Genomic DNA, 26,461 nt, shown 5'->3' with positions numbered 1-26,461 from the left:
TTTTTTTACCTCAATAGGAACTCCATTCTCCAACTCTGAAAATATCAACTTGTGCCCCAAGCAATTTACATATAACGCAAAACACTGAACAGGTAAAATAAATTATGGATTACATTAGTTTTCCTTCTTTTTATGTAAGTCTTGCTTATATGTTTGAACAATATTAAGGCCCTCATAAGATTTTAGATATTCACGAAATGTCAGGACCTTAAAACAAAAAAGGATTGTCTCACATATAAGAATCAGCTCAGCCTATTAAAGGATGTGAAATGAGTGCTGTGAATCAGATTTTTCAATTTCATTCCTATTCAACCTAATTGCATTTAGTTTGAATGCAGTTTAATTTTAGCCAAGAATTTTCTAGTAAATATGAGTATCTTGTTTCATTGATTTGAGAAATAAAATACTTAGATCTTGGGCGGACTGAGGAAATGACTTTGTGAGTGGCAGTACTTTATGTTTTCATTTGGAGAGAATAATTAGTAGAACAGCCCTTCTCATAGGTTCATGACTTTAAAGACACACAAAGATCTCCATAGCCTAATAATTCCACCTTTAGTATCTTCTTGAATCTAGGTACTGTGTGTCCAAAAAGTATCTACAATGATAATTAAATAGTATGCCAAAGATATTTGTTTAGCTAATTTCCATATATGAAAAAGTAAATTCTAAGAAAACTAAATTTAAGACATGCAAAGTTTTGTGGGAGGATAAGATAGGGGATGTAGAATTTAGAGGGTAGGAGGAAGAGAAGATTCTGTTTTTAGAAAACAGTCTCACCCAGATAAAATGCCATGGTGTGAACTTGGATAGTGAGGAAACAAATGGACAAAAACTCTTCTCTAAACTTTGAGCATCATAAGGAAAAGATGAAATTATATAGAATGAATATGATAATTATCAAAGAAAGTTTTCCTACCCATTTGGCCTACACTATATCTGAGCTAGTTAGAATCATGCAAACATTGAGTGCCAATTTTATGCCAATATTACACAAAGGTGAACTGGGTCCATTTACTATTTTCAAGGAGTTCACAGACTGACTTGGGTTGCTTACATGATAAACAATAGAGCAGCAGAATGAAGATTGCAGTTGACTTAGAAATGGAGCCTTATAAGATCACCAAAGCAGAATTGCCTCAGAAAATTGAATTTTCTATACATTTAATTAATTAATTAATTAATTTGGGGGGGGTACTGGGAATCGAACTCGTGTCCTTGTGCTTGCGCAGCAGGCGGCGAAACCACTGAGCTAAATCCCTGGCCCTATACATTTAATTTATAATAAAATGTTTATTATAGAAAATTTTAGATCTATAAATGAATATCAAGAAGCAACAATAAACATCACTCATAATTCCCTCCCTCACTGAGATAATAAGAAACATTTCATTGTTTTTTCCATTCACAAACAAAATCAAGTTCATACTTATATTCAGTTTTATATCTTCATTTTCTCACTTAACCTTATAAAATGTCATGTTATTTCATGTAAATTTTTATTACTCAAGATCATTATTTAACAGCTATGTATTTCAGCCTATACATGATAATTTTTCATCAAATACACATTTGTCAGCATTATTACTTTAATTCTTTTCCATAAATTTTTTTGGGGGGGTACCGGGGATCAAACGGGTCCTTGCGCTTGCGAGGTAGGCAGCAGAACCACTGAGCTAAATCCCTGGACCTCCATAAATACATTTTTACTAGCTCTGATTCCTAGTTTGGTTGAAAACTTTTTAAGTTTATTAACCATTTACTTTTCTTCTTTTAAAATTGTGTATGCCATATGCTCATTTTTTATTAGTGTAAATAGTTTTCTCATTGATGTATATGACCTCTTTATTAATGATTTTGACTTTTTCCACTAAAATTTTACAAATGACTTAGTTTTCATGTTTTGTAAACATTTTAATATCACTTATAGCCTTCCCCTTCTGACACACTAAAGATATAAATGTTTAAGTGCACACACACATACATATACACACGTTTTTCTTTGTCTTTTCCTTTAAAAAATGTAACCTGTTTTTTCCAAACTAAGTATTTATTAAAATATATTAAGCTATCTTTTTCTAAACATACAGTGGCACTTACAATTAAAAATTATTTTGGAAATTTCATCAAATATAGTTCAGAAAGTATGGTGAATTCCTATGAAGTTAATATAATAGAAAAATAACTGGCACAGTGCTTAGCAGGCGACCATGCTTTTGTGTTTCCAAGATTAAAATGAACTAAATTATAAAATCATACATCATCCTTCCTGCAAATGATTCTTAGCTTTCACTCTGAAAATTGTTCCCCATTATTATTATTGATGGCACTAAGGTCATTATATAGCTATGATTATAAGTATCTTTTATCTTTTTTTTTAATAGGAACTCCATTCTCCAACAGTGAAAGTCATTACATATCCACAAACCAATATTAGGAGATACATAGTACAAAATCCTGAGCAGGTAAGATATCACTGAACTCTCCAACATAATTTCTTAGAAGTGGATAGTTTAAACTTGAAGGGTGAGTCAGTTATTAGATTATTAAAATCAGATTATTGGACTTTTCTTCTGGTTATAAATTTCTAATTGCTGGTATCAAAATATGTTTAATTTCAGACAATCATGCACCCATACATTCTGACTCAGAGATAACAGAAGTTCCAAGCCACTAGGACATTCATGTGTTATAAAGGCTTTCTTGTTCTTTAGACCCACCCTTGCACTACAGAGGACTTTTACACACCTTTACCAAAATAAAAGTGACTAAGAACTTTCACAGGCTTTCCATAAAATTCTATCAACTGTTATATCAGAGGTTGCAGTTTTTAGTCTATTTAGATTAGAGATATACTAATATATTTTTGAGATATACATTAAGAAAAAGAAAAGTACTAGTCATACATAAAAATTGTCTTCATACTTTTGTTGCCTGTTGTATAAACATATTCCTAGCAATAAGCTATTTAGAAAATTACCTTATTATATTTCTTACTAAGGTATACAACCTTGTATTTCACAAAAATAGAACATTACTTTCTTTCTTATTTTGAAAAGAAAATTGAGAAAACTCTTTTTGTCCACAGTAATAAGCCCTCTTTAGTGTACAGTCACATGTAATTTCTTTCTCTCTCTGTCTCTGTCTCTCTCTGTCTCTCTCTCTCCCACACACACACACATAGACACACAACTTCAGCTACAACAGGGAGTTCTATGAGAATAAAATGATATCACTTTCACAATTGAAAGCTAATTCAAATAAGAATACAATAATTCTTTGCTGTGTTCTTTATTTTATTTTTACACCATTATGGGAAAAAAATCATCCACTGTGCTTCAAAATAAAATAATTTTCTTCTGTTTTGGAAAGTAAATGATGAAATTAGGGTACCATGCCAGCTATTAATCTAGGTAAATGGGGAGGATGTACCAGTGTACTAGTAGTGTCTATTGCCCTATCACTTTTTATTTATTTAAAAATAATATTTTCCTGTCTCCTTAGCTAGGGGAGGCTGCTAGTTGTACATGTGTATGCATGTGAACCTGTCTGTATATAGGCTTTGAGTAGGGGGATGATTGCTTTGGACATTTGCATGTGTTTTCATAAATCCGTATGTCTTAGTCATTTTCAAGTTGCTATGACACAATAGTCAATACCACAATTTAAAGGGGCAAAGAGTTATTTTTGCTCTCATTTCAGTCCATTGTTTACTGGTTCCAAGGCAGGATGATATGGCAGAGAGGCATGTCACGAGAGAGTTACAAATGGCATGGTCGATAGGAAACAACGAGCATCAAAGGATGAGCCAGAAAAGGAGGTATAACTTTCTAGGTTATGCTTCCGGTGATCTACCTCTTCCAACCAGGACCCACCTCCTAATAGCAAGTCAGCTATAATGTGCCTATAAAAGTCACCTTATAAAGGTACCACCTATGATCTCATGAGGCTTTTAGCAGGACATCTAGATATAAACCATAGTATTCTGCCCTTGCCCCCAAAGACTTATCTGCATTTCTTTATGCAAATTTCATTTATTCCATCTCTAGGAGTTGCCAAAGTCCTAACAGTTCCAGCATTATGAAAAGACTTATCCACATTTCTTGATGCAAATTTCATTTATTCCATCTCTAGGAGTTGCCAAAGTCCTAACAGTTCCAGCTTTATGAAAAGTCCAAGTCCAAAGTCTCCTCTGAGGCTTAAGACAAACTTATCTATCTGTGAGCCCCTGTAAAAGTCAAAAAGAAAGTTAAGCACTGCCTACATACAATGACACAGGGTAAATATTCCCATTTCAAAAGTGAGGGACAGGGGAATAAAAAGAAATCAGATCAAAGCAAGACCAGAACCCAGCAGAGTAAACTCTTTGCCTAGAAAGTTATTGTTTGGTTATTGTTTGTTGCTTTTAATAAGATCTACTGTGAAAACAGTAGCAAAATGCTCATTTAAAACTCTTTAAACCAAACTCTTTTGCTCATGAGATGTGAACTCTGAAGAGCTTAGGTGACCATGCCCCTATGGCATTACTGGTAGTTGTAGCCTTTATGGCTTCTCTCTTGAGCTGGATTTGCATACTCCTTGTGGCTTCTCTCAGAAAATCCACATTTCTGGTTCTTCTAACTTCCTGAGGTCTCCACTGCACTTTGGCTTCACTCTCACAACTTCATGCACTGCCTTCCTTCTCAGGGGCACACAGGCTGGCTCCCAAGCCTTCTTCTAAAATCTAGGTGGAAACCTTCCTGACCCCACAACTCTTGCATTCTGCATGCTTGCATTCTGCAACACCATGTGGACAATCCCAAGGGCTACTTCCAGCTTGAGCAGTAGCTAGGATCCCTTGTAGCATGGCTGCAGAGGTCTCCAAGTGCCTGAATAGCTGAGGGATGTAAACTGAATCCCAGGAGACAAATTTCCTAAGTAGCCCTTTTTAAGTACAATGCTCTTGGGCTCTCTTCTAAAAGCAAAGTCTTTCACTTTCACAAATTTGAGCTTTCAAAGGTTATGGCCTTGCTAGTTCTTCACAGGCCCTGCATGCATCTTTCCTATTATCCATTTATAAGGTACTTGGCTTCTTTTTATTGCTAATACTTTCAGCAACCAAGCTTTCCTCTGCTTCATCTTTGCTGGTATTTTCTGTCTGGCAAAACTGGAAACTTTTTAAATGGGCATTTTGCTACTGTTTTCCACAGTAGATCTTATTAAAAGCAACAAACAATAACCATTCTGTTGCCCTAAGGTTGGGATACCTTGAAATTTCCTCTATCAGATTAATAAGTTTGCTGTCCTTTATCTCCATCTCTCACAAAGTCTCAGGATGTGAGCAAAATGCAGACAAATTTTCTGCCACAGCATAACACACATGGCCTGGAGTCCAATTGCCAATAGAGTGCTTGTTCCCAACTGAAACTTCTTTTGTCTGGTCTTTACCATCTGCATTTCTAGCAGCATTCTGGTCTTCTTGAGCTTTGACCAGAATTTCCCGTCAATCTCAGGCTACAACATTCTAGGGCTTTTCTCTCCAGTATCTCCAAACCTTTCCAAACTTCTCCCACAAACCATTTCCAAAGGTTTCTGAACCACATGGTCAGATAGCATCACAGCAACAACCCATTTCTCTGGTAACAAAATTTGTCTTAGTCACTTTCTCATTGCTGAAACACAGTACCTGACACCCACAACTTAAAGAAAGAAAAGTTTATTTTTGCTCAATTTCAGTGCAGTCAGCTGGCTGCAAGGCAGTTTGATATGACAGAGGGGTCATGGTGGAGGACAGCAGCTTACTGCATGGTGAACAGGAAGCAGAGAGCATTAAGGAAAGAGCTGAGAAGGGAGATATAACCTTCCAAGTCATGCCCACAATGACCTACCTCTTTTGACCAGGTCCTACCTCCTAGCAGCAAGTCAGCTATAATCCAATCACTGTCCAAAGGTCCTACTTATGATCCCATGAGGTTTTAGGGGGACATCTAGATATAAGCCATAACACTATGTAAAAATTGAAAGGTAATGCCAAAGCAAATAAAACAATTCTTTCTTTTGGTGCTTAAATATTTAAGCAACAAATTTCAAATGTATAAAAGGAGGTATATGTGGAGACAAGAAGTGCCTGTGAGAACACAGTGTACCTCTTTTTCTCATTTGACAGAGAAAATTTACACTTTCTCCATCTTTCTCATCTTCTTTCTCCTGTCCTTTTTTTCTTTCTTTTGCATACAAACTGGGGATATGCATACTAAGGTGCATGACCCATTTAATGTCTCTGGCTTTCAAAGAATCAATTCTAATACAGCACTTTTTTTTCATAATGTAAAAGCTGCTGTGCTTGTCTAGGGTTTATAGAGAAATATTAAACATCAACTCATTTGGATTTCAATCCACTTTGCCAGGAAGACTTGTGACTTTGGAAGATTATTATTCTTTAGTTAACAGGAAAAATTAATATATTGATTATATGCCCCATTCTAGGCAATTTTTATATTTCATCCAATCTAATCCTTTCTAAAAAAGCTGGGAAACAAAAATACAGAGTCATTTAATCATTTATGCAATGAATATTTATCACCTGCCTACTGTGCTAGTCAACTTTTGTTTGGTTGGGCCAAACACCTTACATAAACAACTTGAAGGAGAAAAGTCTATTTGGATTTCAGAAGTTTCCATCCATAGTTCACTGGCTCCAAGGTAGAAATGATATGGCAGAAAGTAGTTGCTCAACTCATGGCATCCAAGAAGTAAAGTGAAAGAGGTAAATTCCAAGAAGAGAATCACTCTTCAAAGGCACACCCCCAGTGACCCACTTTCTCCAAATGGACCATGTGTACTAATAGCCTCTTCAGCTGAAAACATGAGGTTAGCGCCCTCATGATCCATCCACCTTTCTGGCTCCCCACCTCTGAACATTGCTGCATTAGGGATCAAGGAATCAATTCATGAATCTTTGGGGAACACTTCATATTTAAGCCGTAATGCCTAGTATGTACCAGAGTTTTCCATAAGAACAGAGGATAAAGCAGTGACCAAAATTAAGATCCCAAACTTCTCAAAATTTAAATTCTTAACTGATGAAAAAAAATTCAGTTGCAAAGTGACAGAATTGGTACTGATTTGAACACAGCTGGGAGAAAAATTTACAAATTAAGGATAACTGATAATAGAGGTGAGTTAGTTACCAAATACTTAGACCTACATATCCTTTTATCCACAGTATAATTACAAAGCCTAGGAAATTACAAGTGTATTTGCAAGTAAATGACATATTTGAAACACTGGGCATGCCACGGTAAGAACTCATTATTATGGGCTGTGTTTCACTACAAACAAAACAATTTCTCAGGAACATCCAACAGAATACTGAGGAAAAATTAGCCATTTTACAGCTTTTAACTCTTTTATTGAGGAATAAGACAAATTTCAAGCCTTATGCTTTGTTAACAAAAAAAATAATATAACTGGTATACCAATGTAGCTTAAAAATTCCATCTACATATATTTTATTTCTAACCATATTCTTCCTTTGTTTTTCATTTTAGTATATGTGCTGCTGAAGCAAGCACTATTTGTTTTTTCTTTCAAATCCACCTAAGGAAAGATGCTAATTACAATATTAATAATAAGTTGGACCTCTTTCACTTCTCAGCTTCTCTAATTTTTTATGCTTCCAGAATTAAATTGATCTTAAGTCACTACTCTCTTTATGATTTTCTTCTATTTCTGTTCAGCCTTTTAATTTTTGGTGTCTTCTGATGTTCCTTATTCTCTATTTGTCATCATTTTAGTCAAAGGATTTATGCATTTAAGTTTACTACTTGGCCAAAAATGAAGAAAATATTTTTGTTCTACCAATGTATAGTATCAAATTGATATTTATCAGTTTCATTAGTTTTCCAGTTGTGGAGGCCCTGCCATGATCAGAATACTGTATAGCCTTCAAATGGAAATAAGGAAATAAGATATATTTTCTAAACCAAAAGAGTTTACAATTCCTTTCAGGACTGTAACTAAGACATATCCACAAATAACTACATAAAATATATGGTAGCATATTCACTGGGGGAAATTACAGAAGGATTTACTGTGATATTTAAGGTATATGATTAACATTACTTTTATCATCCATTTACTTTAAGGAAACAAAACATTAAATACTTTTGGCTTGCCATGGACTTCTGAAATTTATTGTATTCTTTTCTGGCATCAATTCTAAGGGTACCTTTAACAAGATTTGATAACTTATTGGTATGGAAGCTGAAAAAGGAAAAGTCTACCTTTTCATCTTGAGACATTAGGAGTATGGCCATCCAACTGAAAAGATTAAGAAAAGAGAGGAAAGAAAAGACAGATTGTGTGATCTGTTTGAAATGGTAGAGTTTGAGGTTCATGAGGAGATGTTGAACAGACATTTAAGATGACTCAGAAAAAGGTAACATTTGAGATGATAACATGGAAGTTAGTTCCCTTAAAGTTATCATCAATGCTATGGGAATGAGTGAGATCACTACGGGGTAAGAGAGAGGGTTAACATCACATAAACAGGAGCAAGGACAAAAATCACATGATCATCTCAATAGGTGCAGAAAATGCCTTTGATGAAATTCAACATTTATTCATGATTTTAAAGGACTTTCAAGAAAATAGTTATAGAAGGACCTTATCTCAATTTTATCAAAGCCATTTATGAAAAACCTGTCAACATATTAAGTGGGGAACAACTGAAAGTATTTCCTCTAAAACTGTGGAAAAGACAAAGAGGTTCATTGCCACTACTCTTGTAAAATACAGTACTAGAAATTTTAGCCAAAGCAATCAGATAAGAGAAATAAAAGAGATACATGTAGAGAAGGAAGAGGTCCAACTATTCCTAATCACAGGTAATATAATTTTTCACATAGAAGACCTAAAAATTCCACCAAAAGATTCCTATAACTAATAAATTCAGTAAGGTAGCAGGATACAAAATTAACACACAAAACTCAATAGTTATATCGTACACCAATAATGAACACACCAACAAAGAAATTAGGAAAACAATATCATTCACAATAACTTCCCAAAATATAAATACTTAGGAAACAGCCTAAGGAAGTGAAAGACTTCTATAATGAAAAATATAGAACCTTGAAAAAGGAAATCTAAGGGGACATCAGAAAATGGAAAGATACCCACTGCTCTTGGAACCAGTATTGTCAAAATGACCATACTACCTAATCTAATAATCAGATTCAATTCAATTCCAATCAAAACATCAACAACATTCCTCACAGAAATAGGAAAAAATATCCTAAAACTCATGGAACCAGAAGAGGCCCAGAATAGTAAAAGCAATCCTGGACAACAAGAACAAACCAAGAGGCATTGCAACCCTTGATTTCAATCTATATTAAACCTACAGTGATAAAACAGCATCAAACAAGCACAAAATCAGATATGTGGATCAATACAGCCCAGACACATTCAGCTATCTGGTCTTTGACAAAGTGCCCAAAACATACATGGGAGAAAAGATAACCTCTTTAGAAAATCGTGCTGGGAAAATTGGTATGTAGAAATGTAGAAAATGAATATAGAGGGCAGAGAAGCTGAGCTGGTCCCAGCACCCGGAAGGAAGCTCCCCTGCTGCCATCCCAAGCTTCTAGGGCAGAGAGGGTGAGCCACGTGGGCACCAGAAGCACCCCCCCACAGAGGAAATGAGAAGACATGTAAACAAGCCTCAAAAACAGACTTCCAGACCACCTACAGCAACCCCAAAGGGAAATGAGATGGAACAATCTGATACTCACCTGGACTTTCTGAACTTGCAACAAAAGAGGATCTGGGAAAAATGAAATCAGAAATAATTACTCAGATGACAGCAAAAATTGTGCTCATAGTGCAAGAAATGATTAATAAATCTAGACAGGACACATAAAAAATAGAGGATCTGAGGAACATGATGGAATCCCAACATAGGAAACAAATGGAATCCATAAAACAGATGCAAACAGATTTCCAGGAGATTGAAAACTCCATCGAAAGTCTGCACAGCAGAATGAACCAATGTGAGGATAGAATTTCAGATGTAGAAGATAAGATTGCAATTAGTGACCAGTAAAAGAAAAATTGCTTTAAATTTGTAAAGGAACATGAGAAATCAATCCAGTTGCTGCTAGGTGATCCATAGAAGAATACCATAAGACTGATTGGAGTCAATGAAGAAACAGGAGAGAGTGCAGATGACATAAAAAAACTGTTCACAGAAGTGATGGCAGAAAACTTCCCAAGCAGGAGAAAAGAACTTGACATACAGATAAGTGAGGCATATAGGACTCCAGCTGGCCTTGATCAAAAAAAATCTACACATAGGCATATAATAATTAGGATTCCAGAAATCCAACAGAAGAACAAAATTCTACAAGCAGTGAGAGAAAAGAAACAAATCCCATACAAAGGAAAGCCCATCAGAATCACAGCAGACTTCTCAATGCAAACCCTCAAAGCAAGAAGAGCTAGGAGGGATGTATTTCAAGCCCTAAAGGAAAACAGCCTGCAACCCAGATTGATGTACCCTGAAAAACTATCTTTCAAAATTGATGGAGAAACAAGATACTTTCATGATATAGAGCACCTCAGGAACTTCATGAATACCAAACCAGCACTCCAAAAAATTTTAGAAAAAATCCTAGGAAAAAACAGTGAGGATCACAACCCCAGGAAGCCCAGCAGAATGAATCCATTGGGCATGACATATTAAATGCAAAGGGGGGGAATCCAACAAAAAGAAAAAGTCATGACAAGGCTTTTAAAACTTTTAACTTCATCTCCCTAATGATTGTATAATTCAGTCTTGTTATTGTACTGATTAGTATTTTTCTGATTCTAGAGTTGCACACCTTTCCTTGTGCTGTACTGGCTATTTTTCATCTTCTTGTGTCTACTTTTTAATTGGGTTGTCTATTAATGAGCTGTAAGAGTTCTTTATATATTCTGGTCATAGGTTATATGCATTGGAAATATGGTCTGTTTAAGGACTACTTTTCATTTTAATGATGTCATTTAAAGTTCTAAATTTTGATGGAATCTCATGTATCAATTTTTTTCTTTTATACATCATGTTTTCTGTATCCTAGGAAATTCTTGTCTACCTTAAATTCATAAACATTTTCCCTCATAATTTCTTCTTAAAGTTTTATAGTTTTAATCTTTCATATTTAGGTTCATAGATCCTTTGAAGTTATTTTTATGTATGAAAATAAAGGGTTGGGGTTAATGTTTTATATATGGATACCAGGTGTTCTAGTGCCATTTGCTGAAAACACTATCTCTTCCTCGGCTCTTGAATTGAGTTTATGTTCTATAAAATGCTAATGTTAAATAATCTTTCAAAATTCAGTGGACCATATATGTGTTGTTCTATTTCTAGATTCTCTGTTTTATTCCAGTGATCTATATGTCTTTCCTTACACCAACACTGGCTTGATTACTGTAGCTTTAGAAGAAGTCTTAAAATTAGGTACTAAACGTCTTCCAACACTGTTTTGTTTTTTTAAACTTTTCTAGGTCCTTTGTACTCCTACATAACTTTTAAATTTCAATATCCAATTCTTCATTTATAGCAAGTATACACAGACCTGAATTTTTATATATACCTTGTGTTTTCTAATCCTGCTAAATTCAAATACAAGTTCTAGGGGCTCCTAGAGATTTCTTAGTATTTTCTCTGTAGATGATCATTTCATCTACATGTGAAGATTTTGCTTCTACCTTGCCAATCCTATCCTAGTTGTGTCATTTTATTGACAGACTATTTTGGTGGGGCCTAGGTTTCAAAGTTTAATGGACAGATAAAGAGTAAGCATATCTGCCCTTGTTCCCCACCTTAAGGAGAAAGCATTGTATCTTCTCCATTCAAATAAGGCATTCTCACTGGAAGTATGGAGTACATGTCTTTAATGTGTTGAGAAGGTTCTGTTCTACTTCTAGTCTCCTGCTAGCTTTTACCATGAACAGCTGTAGAATTTGGTCCAACTAGTGACAGGATCATATAGCTTTTTCCTTTCCTCTGTTAAAATGATGACTTTTGGGGGTGGATCTTCCAATGCTGAACCAACACTGCCATTCCTATAACAAAACCATTTTCTACATACTGCCAGATCTGACTTCTAACAGTTCATTTTGTTAAACAAATTTCTATCTATGTTCATACTTTAGGGTTCTATTATCTTTATCCAGTTTTAGGATTAGCACAATGTTGAGTTCCTAAAATGAGGGGAGAAGTGTTCCTTCTTTTTTCTGGTTTAAATATTTGATATAATTTATCAGTTAAAATGTATACGAGCCTGTTGTTTTCATATAGGTAGGTTTTCAAGCTAGGAATATACTTTCTTTAATAGGTGCTATTCAAATTTTATATTTTCTCCAGAGTTAGTTTCATTAATTTGTCTTCCAAGGTACTTCTTAGAAATTGTCAATTTATTTCAAAACAGATTTTTGTAATATGCTTTCTATATCCTTTTAAATACTGTAAAATCTGTGGTAATGTCTCCTAGGTCTTGATATTTTAATTTTAAAAATGTATAATTGATATCCTGTAATAGGAAGTAAAGGTCTAAAGGAGCAGTGGAAGTGGGAGAGGCAGGGAAAAATGAAAGAAGGGAAAAAATATGAGAAAAGGAAAAAAATGGAAACAAAATATTTGCAAATAGAGAAGGGTAGAGGGGCTGAACTGAGGGCAGGGGAAGGGGAAAGAAAAATAAGAACCAATATACTCATGTAATGGTACAAGATCCCAATGATGTACATAAATGTATTTTATACCTAAAATGTACCAATAAACTTAATGGGGGAAAAAAAAAGAAAAAGAAAATGAATATAGACCCATATCTCTCATGACCTACTACACTATAATCAAAGTGGTATGTGGGTTTTTTATAAAATGCAGTACTACTCAGCCATCAAAAACGAGAAATTAGAAACATTTATAGCTAAATGGATACACATTGAGTTGATACTCTTAAGTGAAATAAATAGGACACATGTGTAAATACAGAATAGTTTGTCTAGTGTGAGAAACTGAAAATGTAAATAAGGACTAAAAGTTATAATAAATAATGTGAAACAGGAAGAAAAGGGGCAAAGGGGAAGGGGAATTTGGAGGGGTGGGGGAAAGGAAAGAATGGAATGGAATTAATATGAGAAAATGAAAAAAAAAAAGAAAGTCTTTGTAAATAGGGAGGGATGGAGGGGTTGAAGGGAGGGCAGAGGATGGGGGAAAAATAAGAACCAAGAGAGTATGTAAAGGTGCATTATTCCATTGATGAATGTCATTGTATTGTACACCTAAAATGTACCAATAAAAGGATATAAAAAAAACTAAAGTGGTGCAGACATCTAATGTTAAAACAGAAACACTTAATCTGCTGGAAGATAAAATAGGCAAAATTCTTGAAGACATTGACATGCAGTAGGATTTTCTGTACAAAATCCCAATTGCACATGAAATAATATCAAGAATCAACAAAAAGAATTATCTAATTGAAAAGCTTGTGCACAGCAAATAAAAAAATAAACTGAAGAGACAATCTGATAAGGGAGGAAAATGCTAGGTATTCCTCTGGCAGAGGACTGATATCTAGAATATACAAAGAACTCAGAAAAATTAGGCTCCAAAATAAAACCCAGTCAACAATGGGCAGCTTAAATGGACAGTTTTCAGAAAAAAGAGTTACAAATGGCCAATAAATACATGAAAAACATTCAACACCTCTCGACATTAGAGGAATGCAAATTACTGAGACTCATCTTACTCCAGAAAGAAAGGTAATCATAAAAAATCAAATAACAAATGTTGGGGAGGATGTGAGGCAAAAGGATCTCCACTGTTGTCATGATTGCAAATTAGAACAACCACTGTGGAAATAATTACAGAAGTTCCTAAAAAAAACTAAAAGTAGACATTCCACTTGACCCAGCCATTTGTCTTCTAGGTAACTCCCTACAAGAGAGTTATAATATAAATTATAGCGAGAATTATATACAGGGTTATAATATAAATTATAATATAGTGATACATGCATGCCTATATTATAGCAGCACAACTAATAATAACTAAATCTTGAAAGTGGCCTATATGTCCATTGACAGGTGAATGGATAGTGTGATATTCATATGCACTGGAGTAGTATTCTGCAATAAGGAATACATTGGAGTCATTTATAGTAAAATGGATGCACCTTGAGATCATAATGTTAAGTGAAATAAATCACATACTCAAGCTTAAATATCACATGATTTCTCTTACATGAGAAACAAATTATAAATAATTGAAAGAGCAAAATAAAAGATCAGTAATAAAAAATAGATCTTTTTCTTTTTTATTTTCAATTTTTTTCACTTTTATTAGTACATGTTTGTAGTACCTAATGATTACATTCCCTGTAGGAGACTGGTACGTGTACATAACACATTTCAATTCCTTTTTTTTCCCCTCTACCTCCACCTCCCTTTTATATTTTCAGCATCAGATTCATTTATTTATAAGACCTTATAAAGTTAATTATCATATATACAGATTGAAAACCAGACTAATAGGCCAAAGAACATATAAATATGCAAGACAGTTGTAATAAGTCAAGGTACACTTTTAGATACATTGTCCACACTAGATTACCTTTTCTTTCTCTTTTTTCCTATTATCTGTCTTTTATTTTGTGTGTGTGTGTGTGTATGTAGATAGATAGATAGATACAGAGTTTTTCATATGACAGAAACCATGCCATATTTAAGCTTATGTGTCTGAATCACTTCACTTAACATTTAAGATCACAGTCTTAAGGTACATCCATTTTCCTACAAATGACTCAATTTATCCTTTTTATGGCAGAGTAGTACTCCATTGTGTATAAATACTGTACTACTTTTTTAATCCATTCATCTATTGATGGACATATAGACTGTTGCCAAGATTTAGCTCTTATGAATTGCACTGCTATAAACATGGGTACGCATGCATCGCTGTAGTATGGTGTCTTTAACTCATTTGAGAAGATACATAGAAGAGGAATAGCTGGGCCTAATGGAATTGCTACTTTAATTTTTTAAAGAATCTCCATATGGATTTTCATATGGTTATATCAGTTTCCAGTCCCACCAATAGTGGAGAAGCGTACCTTTCTTGCCACAGCCTCACTAGCATTTGATATTGGTTGATTTCTTGATGATAGCCATTTTTTCTGGCGTGAGATGAAATCTCAGTGTTGTTTTAATCTCAGTGTTGCATTTCTCAAATGCCATTGATGTTGAATATTTTTTCATTTATTTATTGGGTATTTGTATTTTTTCATTTGAGAAATATCTTAATTTCAGACACTCATTTTTAATTGTTTTTTAAATTTTGGGGGTCTAATTTTTTGAGCTATTTGTATATTCTAGATATTAGTCCTTTGTATAAAGAGTAGCTGGCAATTTTTTCCTGTTCTGTAGTTTGTCTCTTCACTCTGGTAATGATTTTCTTTGCTGTGCAGAAGCTTTTCTTTTTCAAAAATGAAGATGACCTCAGGAGAGGGGAGAAGGGGAGAGGAAATGGAAGGAAGAAAAGTTCAGATATGCTATGTATATGTACCAACTTCCCAGTATGATTATAATTATTATGGACTGCAAATGTGTACAAATAAAAAATTAAAAGATTTAAAGAAAGAACCTTGAGAAATGTCTACTTTAAGGAAACAGAAGGAGCTACTTTCATAGGAAGTAATATTGGCAGAAAAGGGTGTTATCATAGTAACTATCACAAATATAAAGGGAGTGGTCAACCATCTCAGATGACCAAAATGCAGCAGAGGATGAGGTTTGAAAATCAGGTTATCTTCAAGAAAGCAATAGTGCTATTGGAGAAAGCAATTTTAGTATACAGAAATTGTGGAGGCCTATCAAGACGAAATGAGAACACACAACAAATGTATTCACAGTGTACTGCAAACACATACTTATAAAAAATTGACCAAAAAAGAGGGAATGAATGAGCATTACTTTTCTGAAAAAGATATTGGTCAAAAGAAGGAGATGTGGTAGCTAAAAAAGGAGAAAACAGAATCTTAGAGACCCTGGGAGAGTGGTATATGGAGGGAAAGCAAAGGCAGAAAGGAAAGCTAAAAGGGATTGGATCCCAGGTACACATAGAAGTGACTTCAGGAAAACAAGAATATGTCTTTCTCCTCAATGAGCTGTAAGAAGTAAAAAATGAGGAGAGATTTTTAAAGTGTAGGGGAACTTGGAGAGATCATAGTGGGTAGTTGTCTTGGTCTTCTCCATAAATATTGGAATGAGTGAGCATGAGAACAAGAGATTCAGAAAAATGAAAAGATTTGTAGAATTTGATTAATATAGCATCATTACAAAGATTGGGAGGCCTACTTGAAATTAGATAACTTGATAACTTGAACTTGTAATGAACAAGTCTTTTAAAAGATTTTCTCCAGCACAGCTTTGTGGCCTGGGAACAGTAAAGTTAATGTTGGGGATTATATACTTTATTAGATGTGAGAACTACTGCCTGAAGTTTTAAAAGTAACAATTAAAATGATAAGATCAGCCATTGTGACAACACCTGTTAATTTTTAGACTGAAACTGGCACCAATCCAAATGTGCAGATTGAACAAAAGAGGCTGCCAAAGTAGTAGAATTATATAGAAGCTTATTTGCTCAGAAATCTTAACTTCTGGTCAAGGTTAGTTTGCTAATTTGTTTTGCTTGGAATGATTTATTCATATTAATATTTGGCCAGGAATTTAGCTCAGTGGTGCCGCCACCTGCCATGCAAGCACAAGGTCCTGGGTTCAATCCCTGGTACCAAAAAAAAAAAAAGACATATTAATATTTGGTTTTACTTTTTTTTTTGCTTAAATTCTTTTATTGGTACATTTTAGGTATACAATATGTTTACATTTATCATTGGGTACTTGTACCTGTACATGATGTATCTTGGTTCTTATTTTTTCCCCATTCCCTGTCCTCCCTTCACCCCCTCCACCCTTCCCTATTTACAAATACTTTATTTCCATTTTTTCCTTTTCTAACAATTTTTCCTTTCCCTTCTTACCTTTCGCCTTCCCCTCCAACTTCCCCTACCACTTTGGACCTTTTCTTCCTGGCTTTACTTTCTTATAGATTGGGGAATAATAATCTTCTAAATTTGAGAATTTGTAAAAAATAAGTCATTTCAAATAATAAGACCTAGTTACACTTTAAAAAATCAAAACTTTAATTTTTAAATCAACTTTCTTCTTAAAAACAATAATAGTCCAGTACTGACAATAAGCTCTAGTTTACAAAGAAGAAATCTTCGTGCTATTAGTATATTTGTTTTCTCCCTCTTAGAAGGTGTTTTGATCCTTAAGATAAAAAGGTATATCATCTATTCTCACATAATCATCTGTTGATTCACTATGTAGTATTCAAAATCTATAAAGTACTTACCTTCAATAAGCCTATTTTTACATATTTTAAACTTAATAACCTAGAAATGTTATAGTAGGATTTTAAAAAATTATTTTAAATATAGTGTGGATTTAAAATATTATAACACTACATTATTAAAAACAAAGACATTTCAATATTAAACATACAACTAAGAACGTCTTAAAATACATTATTTTGTTTGATCTAAGATATACTACCTTATTATCCTTGGGACTAGCAAACTGAACTTTAGAGTAGGTTAATGACTTACCTAAGTTTCCACTGCACATAGACATTGAAGGAAGAACAGAAATAACATTTTCCCCATTAGACCTGGTCCCACTGATTTTAGTAATCAAACTCAATTGATTTGTAATAGTCCAAAATCTAATCCACATTGTAATTCTCACTAGTTCACATCTCTGAAGCATTCATGCATTCAACTCCGTACCCCTTCCTGAAAAATTCTCCTTTTAATTTCTGTAATATTTTTGTCTTCTGATTCTCAGTCTCTTAGGAGTTGTTTAGTTCTGCCTTTGGTCCTCACTTGCCTTTTTGGAAACTGCTTGGTTTTAACTAACACTTTTAAGTAAGTGGTCCTGAAAACTAGTTCCACAGCCTTGAACTACCCTACTTAGTTCCAAGCCTGTGCTTTCAACTGTGCTGGATGGGTATACCTCATTGCTCACACTTTTGTGTGCTTGTATAGGGTGCTGGAAATGGAACCCAGGATTTTGCACATGCTAGCCATTGCTCTCCCATTGAACAACCTCCCTAGACTCTCCAACATTTTTGTTTGAATATCTTTGATAGTTCTTAGAAATCATTTAATGCATTTTAAAGGGATTAATATGTGTTATGAGGAATACAAATATGAATTAGAGAATCTGAGTTGGCCTTCTTGAAATTGGACAACTAGATCTTAGTTCGATTCTTAAAAGAAGCACATAAAACTCAGTGTCTCAGGTTCAAGATCTCAGAATCATCTTTAAAAAATGTTGTTCTTGAATTTTAGGATAATCTCATAACTCTTCTCCTCACTTGTATTCTTTTCTCTAGGTAATGTTCCTGAAATATACTTCTGTTAACCTCAGCTACTCTTTCATTCTTTTAAAAAACTTAAAGGTTTTGTTTTTGTTTTTGTTTTTGCTAGTTACAAAACCAAGCTCTATCAGCCAAACATATTCCCTACAAATAAGCTACATTTTTCTAAATTTGGCAATTTTAAGTCTTTTGTTTCATTTGCTTGGAATACTATTTTCTTTCATCTCCTTATATCCAAAGATTACCTTACATTTCTTTCAAAAGACATCTGATCTAAGTATCCTACTGAGCTTTACCAGATAGAGCTCAGTGTTTCCTTCTCTGAACACCATCTGTAAGGTTTTTTTATGTTCCTCTACTGGCACTAGTCATTTTCTACTTTGTGTGATAGATGTTTGCCTTCATATATTATCTAGATCATGGATTTACAAAATTTCCTGTGAAGACCCAGATGATAAAAATTTTATCGTTGCAAGACACAGAGGGCCTTGGATCTTTTTTATTTACCATCCTTAAAAATCTAAGTATCATTTTTAGCTTGAGGAGAGTACAAAAAAAAGAAATCTGCCTGCCAAGTCTTAAGAAATCTGATCAGTATCAAGTGTTCCTGATAATGTCTGATTCATGTTTATATGCCACATAGCAGTTAACAAAGTACATTGTGCTTATAAAGCAATGAAACATGTGTTACATGATTGCATATAACAACCAGAGACTCTTTAAAAAATAACTAACAAACACAAAATAGATTTTATAGGAATCTTTCTAAATATACTCCATCTTTAGATTTAATAATTCATCAAGTAATAAAATTTAGTCACTTGTACATTTGTTTTACCACAATATCCAAGGACCAGCTACTTAAAACACTCCATTCAAACTTCAATACGAGAAGCATGCAACTTTTGGTTGAACAGTAACATCTCTTTTAAACAACCAGTGTTTTATTCCAATTGGTCTAAGAATATTTACAGTAGTATACTTCAAAAGTGTTAGTGAATTTTGTTGACTTTAAAATGTTCCCAAACACATGAATTGGTAATGGCCCTGGCTATAACCACTTTATATTATTCTCCTATATTGAAAAATAAATGAATGCAATTCTTATTTTGTAACAAAACAACCAACAAAACAATCCCAGCTCTGACAAGACTCAAGTGAAAACCAAAAGAAGGAAAAAGATTGTAGTATATGTCACATTTATTTTTAGACTCCTGGTCAGATTTTTAGTCTGTCTCTGGTTTCAGTCAGGCTTTGGACATGTCACAAGCCTTTATTTAATTGGCTGGCATCTTCTAAGCAATTGAATAATCCTACAGCAATTTAGTTGATTATACCAAGATACGCTGCCTCTTAAAGCTTCTACTCGGTCCTCAATATTTAAAACATATGTTGTACTGAGAGTCTCAGCCTTGATTAAAATCACAAGAATTGTATACTTTAAGCGCACCCAAACTGAGTACTGAAAAAAAATCTTTAATATAGTTCTACCTACCTTTTGGCTAAGTAGCTCTGGAATTATGTTTATTTTGTAGTTCTCTAATTTTGCATAGAAACTTGTCAATGAACCCAATGTAAATGAGGTTGACCTCAGGTTTGTCGACTTAGAGGAAAAATTGTATCTTGCCTTAGGAACGGAGAAAAAAACTTTCCTATCCTCTTCCAATCTCCCCAAAAGACCTAGTAAAAGGGAGAAGGAGAAATTCAGATTGTCCTCTTTGATAAAATGGACTATAATTATTACTACTTCCTTCTATCTATCTGAACATTATTTAAATGTCATTCCACCCTCCTCCTGAAATCTGGTACTACCTCAAAGGCTATTAGAGCTTTGATATTTCCTTAATTTAAGGTTTATTTGGAAATATAATGTTTTTAAAACATGGTCTTTACTGTCTTTATAGGAACCACTGTCTCCATTCATGAGAGGAAACCATTTCTTCCCTGGAAACAATGTTATTTATGAAAAGACAATAAGAAAAGTGGAAAAGCTAAACACAGATCAAGTAAGTGGCATTTGTTTTAAAATTTATAAGTGTAAAATTTTGAATTATGAATATTTTAACATAGTTATGAAAAAATTAGAAAAGTCAAAAAGCCAAATATAAATCAGATAAAAACTTTATTTCATAAGTAGAAAATTTAGAATTATGGTCTTTTCAATAGAGTTGAAATCCCATTCAATTTTCAAGTACCAGGCAAGACCACAAGTTACAGTATGTCATTATGGCTACAGCTCTTCATGCCATCTTCAATACTTTCATATTCATTTTATCATGTAAAATATTGTCTGTATTTTACTGAAAGGGCAACTGATGTTAAGATATGTGAAGTCAGCCAGGCATGGTGGCACATGTCTGTAATACCAGCACTTAAGAGGCTGAGGCAGTAGGATCACTGTGAGTTCAAGGCCATCCTGGACCTACATAGTGAGTTCAAGACCAGCCCAAACTACATAGCAAGACCCTGTTCAAAAAAAAAAAAAGATATGAAAAGTCATATAGAAAATTAATGGTAGGATCTGTACTTTGTGCACATATCTCAACATATTGTGTGTTTTATTTTAAACTGATCTCACAAAAATAATTTAAAACACAGTTTTGTCCCCATTCTTTTAGTATAAAATGAATTTTAAATGAACAATATATATGAAAAGATATGTAAAACTATGTATATTCTGAAAGATCTAGAAAACCAAAGCTTCAGGTCACATTCCAAAAATTCTGTTAAGCTTAATGGAGAAAGCAAGTACAGAGTACAAAACTGCAGCAGGGCCATGGTAATTACATAACATTTAGAGCCCAATGTCCTTTATGCAATCGTTTCTGTAACCAGCAGAGGGTTTACATTGTTCTGCTTAATTCATACATGCATTTCTAGCCCAGTTAAATTATGGGATTGTTTCTTAGATATTTTTGAATTAGGGTAATGTATCAGTTTCATAGGATTTTTACCACAATGTATCACAAACTGGGTGGTTTAAAACAACAAAAATTTATTTTCTCATAGTTCTGGAAGCCGCAAATATGAAATCACTGTGTGGGCAGGGCCATGAACCCTCTGAAGTACCTACAGACTATCCTTCTATGCCTGGCTCCTAGGTTCTGATAGCAGGCATTCCTTGTCTTGTAGATTAATCACTCCAATTTTTTGTGTTCACATGGAATCCTCCATATGCACCTACACATTGGCTTCTCTCTGCATATGCCTACCTGTGTCCAAATTTTCCATTTTTATAAAGACACCAGTCATCTTGATTAGGGCCTATCCTAAAAACCTCATTTTAACTTAACTACATTTGTAAAGACTCTATTTCCAAATAAGCGTATATTCTAAGTTACTGGGGATTAGAATATCAGCATATCTTGAAGGTAATCAACAGTTCAACCCATAAAGAGATAAATAACATCAAATCGATTTGAATAACAAAATTATTTTCTCATATACAAATGAAACTGAATGAAATGTATTGTAGTTTCCTTTTTTAAGTTTCTTGGGATGAGAATATTTTATTTTATTTTATTTTAATTTTATTTTATTTTATTTTTTGGTACCGGGGATCAAACTTGGGACCTTGCGCTTACGAGACAGATGGCAGAACCACTGAGCTAAATCCCTGGCCCAAACATATTTTATTTTTATAAGCACTTATGGGCAGCTGTTAACAGATTTGCAGGAACTAACACATTATTACTTACTTGATCACAGAAAAAATGAAAGGAAGTAAATTTTCATAATTATAAATATTCAAATATTAAAGATTTTGATTTTTCTGGAATGCTGAACATAGTCTGAAGGGGTTGGTATAGTATATATTGAATATATATCATGCAGAGAAGCAGCAAAATATTGCTGGGTATTATGGTACAAAGTAGAAAAATTTTCCTTAAACTATTTAATTATAAAATTTTATGTTTATCCAACTGAGATGCCAAAATAATAAGTTTTACATATTTTACATAGTAAGATATGTTTGAAGTAATATATTATTTCATGATGCATCCAGTTTCTTGTTTGAGACAGAATAAAGAGCTTTACTTTTTTTCTTTTTAAAATTTTAATTAGTATATGTTTGTGATACACAGTAATTATATTCATCATGGTGAACTGTTATATATAAATAGCTCATTATGATCATTTTTACTTTCTATGCCCTCCAGTCCTCCCTTCTCCTCTTTCACCAGATCCACTTCCCATCTCCATAGAGTCTACTGCCTTGTTTCTTAGCATGTCTTTATTATTTTGTTCTTTATTTTTGTATTGAGTCTCATTAGAGAAACTATGTAATATTTAACTTTCAATGTCTGAAATACTTCACTTAGTATTATGGTCTCAAGGTCTATCTGTTTTCCTCCAAATGACTCAAATTAATCCCTCTTTATGAGTAGTTCTCCATTGTGTATATATACCACCTTTTCCTTATCCATTCATCTATTGGTGGACAGATAGGCTGCTTCCATCATTTAGCTATTGTGAATTGTGCTACTATGAAGAGCTATACATGTATCATTATAATATGATGACTTTAGATCTTTGGTAAAGATATCCAGAAGAGGAATAGCTGAATCAAATGGAATTTCTATTTTTCAGTTTTCGAGAATTCTTGTATTGATTTCCATGCTGGTCATGATAGTTTAAATTTTTCCACAACAATGTAGAAAAATGTTCCTTTAGCCTCAAAACCTCACTAGCACTTGTTTTTTGAATCATTAATAATAGCCATTCTTACTGGAGTAAGGTGGAATCTCAGTGTTCCTTTCATTTGCATTTCTCTAATGGGCAAATATATTGAAAATTCTTTCTTGTACTCATTGGCCACTTGGACTAGTCCTTTTGTGATATGGCTATTAATTTCAATTGCCTATTTTTATTGGGTTTTTAATTTTGAAGGATCTAAATTTTTAATGTATTATGCATAGTAGTTCTCTGTCAGTGGAGTAGCTAGCAAAATTTCTTTTATCCTATTCTGTAGGTTATATCCTTACTTTGTGGGTTATTTGCTGCATGGAAACTTTTTAATTTGGTACAGTCCCATTTGTTACTTCTTGATATTATGTCTAGTGCAATTGGGGTTCTATTTAAGAAGTCTTTAGCTGTGCTTCTGACTTTAAGAGTTTTATTAGTTTTTCTTCCAGGAAATTCAGTTTTTCTGTTCTTCTATCTAGGTCTTTGATCCATTTTCATGTGATTTTAGTATAGGGTGAGAGATATGGATCAGAATTCATTCTTCTGTACTTGAATAACCAATTTTTCCAGTACTATACGTTAAAGGGGCTGTCTTTTCTTCAGCATACATTATTGGCCCCTTTGTCAAAAATCAGATAGCTAAAGGTAATTTGGTTAGTTGTTCATCCTCTATTCTATGCCATTGGTCAACATTTCTGTTTTTGTGTCAGCACCATGCTATTTTACTACCGTTGCTTTGAAGTATAATTGAAGTTTGGGATGATAATGCTTACTGCTAAGTTTTTGTTATTCAGATTGCTTTAGCTATTCTAATTCTCTTCTGGTTCCATATAAATTTTAAAATGTTTTTCCCACTTCAGTGAAAAATGCTAATGGAATTTTGAATGTAATTACATTGATATTATATTATCATTATTGATAACATGATCATTTTGACAATATTTTTCTCCCTATCCAAGAATAATGTATGCCTTTTATTTTCTAATGTCCTCTTCAATTTCTTTTTTCAGAGCAATATGGTTTTTATTATAGAGGTATTTTATTTTTGAGGTTAGATTAATTCCTAAGTATTTAATTTTTTGAAACTATTGTGAATGGGATTGTTTTCTTCATTTCTTTATCAGTGGGCTCCTTTATTCTGTATAGTAACACTATTGAATTTTGTTTGTGTATTTTGTGTCCTACCATTTTGCTGCATTCAATTATTAGTCACAAAAGTCTCCCATGAAAAATTTTGAATTTCCTATGTAAAGGATTATGTCATATGCAGATAATGAGAGTTTTGACTTCATCTTTTCTTATCCAAACCCTTTTATTTTCTTTCTCTTGCCTGATTGCTTTAGATAAGTTTTTGAGTACTATATTTAAAAGGAGTGGTGGGAGTGGAATTTTTGTCTTGTTCCTTTTTTTAGAGGGCATACTGTCAGTTTTTTCTCATTTAGTATGAGGTTGGCAATAGGTTTGTCATAAATGGCTTTTATCAGCTTACAATAAGCCCATCTATACATATTTTTCATCAAGGATTTTTATCATGAATGGATGTTTAATTTTGTCAAAAGTATTAACAAAGCAGCTATTGAGATGATCATATGGTATTTGTTCTTACTTCTGTTTATGGGGTGTATTACATTAACTGATTTGCATGTATTGAACTATTCTTACATCCCTGGGATGAAACCACCTTGGTCATGATGTATAATTTTTTTAATGATTTGTTGTACTTCCTTAGTAAGTATCTTACTGAGGATTTTTGCATCTGTGTTCATTAAGGGACTTGGCCTGTAGTTTGTTGTTGTTGATTCCTTGTCCAGTTTAGGTATTAGGGTAGCCTTTCAGGAATAAATTTTGTAGTTCTCCTTCCCTTTCAATTTCATGGAAGAGTTTGAGGATTACTGACATTAATTCAGTTCTGCCCTGAAGTTTTGGTAAAATTCTGTGGTGAATCCATCAGGTCCTGAGATTTTCTTTGTTTGTAAGGTTTTTATTTTTGCCTCAGTTTCATTGCTTATTATTGGCCTATTTGGGGTTTTTGTATCTTCTTGGTTCTATTTTGGTAATTCACATTGTAACAGCAATTTATGCATATTTTCTAGGATCTTCAATTTATTGGAATATAAATTTTGAAAAAAAATGCAATATAAATTTTGATGTAGTTTCTTATACTCTTCTGGATTTCAGTAATGTCCATTGTGATTTCAAATTTTTTATTTTAATTGAATTGATAATGGACTTTTTCTATCTTTTAGCAAGTTTACCTAAGGGTTTATAAATTGTTTTATACTTTTGAAGAACAAAATCTTAGATTCTTTGATGTTTTATATTGTTATTTTTAGTCTCAATTTCATTAATTACTGCTGATGTTTATAATTTCTTTTCTGTTGAATTTGGATTGTTCATGTTTTCTAGGTCTCTGAGATGCATCATAGGTTATTTATTTGGGATTACTGTAGTTTTCTAATGTAGGTATTCCTCTTAGAAATGCTTTCCATGTCCCATAGGTTTTGGTATGTTGTGCTGCAATTGTCATTTGGTTCTAGGAATATTATAATTTCTTCCTTAATTTTTTCTGTACCCCATTGTTTATTCAAAGGTGCATTATTTTCCATGTGTTTTCATAGTTTGTGTGGTTTCTTTTGTCATTGATTTTTAGTTTTATTGCACTATGATCTGATATTAAACATTAGGCTATTTTAATTCTTTTGCATTTATTTACACATTCTTTATGGCCTAAAATGTAGTCTGTTTTGGAGAAAGCTCCATGTATTGCTGGGGAAAATGTATATTCTATTGTGGTTGGATGAAATACTCTGTACTTATCTGATATGTTTGTTCTATAGCATGGGTCAACTCTGATATTCTTTGTCGATATTTTATCTGGTGAAATTATTTGTGTAAATGTAGTACTGAAGTCCCAGCTATGATACTGTTGATATTTTTCTGATCTTTTAGGTCAGGTACTGTTTTATAAAATGTGTTTGCCCGCATTTGATATTTATATATTATAATTTTTTGTCTCTTCCTGTTGAATTGTTCTTTTTATCCATATGTAGTGAACTTCTTTGTCTCCTCTGATCAGTTTTGGTTCAAAATCCACTTTTCTGAAAGCAGGATAGCTACTCCTACTTGCTAATGGCCTCCTGTTGCATGAAGTATAATTTTATATTCTCTCATTTTCAGTCTATGTCTTCCTTATGAATGTCGTGGGTAACATATAGTTGGCTTTTGCTTTTGATCCAATCTGTCAATCTGTGTCTTTTGATTAGATAATTAAGACCACTTATATTTAGAGTTGTTACTGAAAGG

The 26,461-nt window shown here is 33.4% G+C and overlaps 1 protein-coding gene across 3 annotated transcripts in view; it reads left to right on the top strand.

Moving 5' to 3' along the window:
* Positions 1–26,461, top strand: part of Pof1b (POF1B actin binding protein) — a 99,535-nt gene that overhangs the window by 17,077 nt on the left and 55,997 nt on the right. For all 3 annotated transcript variants that reach the window (XM_004868874.4, XM_004868875.4, XM_004868873.4), the window contains exons 3-5: positions 18–92; positions 2,385–2,465; positions 20,377–20,478. In XM_004868874.4, coding sequence (XP_004868931.1) covers positions 18–92; positions 2,385–2,465; positions 20,377–20,478 — 258 coding nt within the window. The remainder of the gene's footprint in view (positions 1–17; positions 93–2,384; positions 2,466–20,376; positions 20,479–26,461) is intronic.

Source organism: Heterocephalus glaber, unplaced genomic scaffold (genome assembly GCF_053883595.1).
Source record: "Heterocephalus glaber isolate CG9 unplaced genomic scaffold, H.glaber_assembly_v1.0 deba00001613, whole genome shotgun sequence".
In the NCBI taxonomy this organism is placed as follows: domain Eukaryota; kingdom Metazoa; phylum Chordata; class Mammalia; order Rodentia; family Bathyergidae; genus Heterocephalus; species Heterocephalus glaber.
This window is presented reverse-complemented; position numbering and strand designations above follow the sequence as displayed.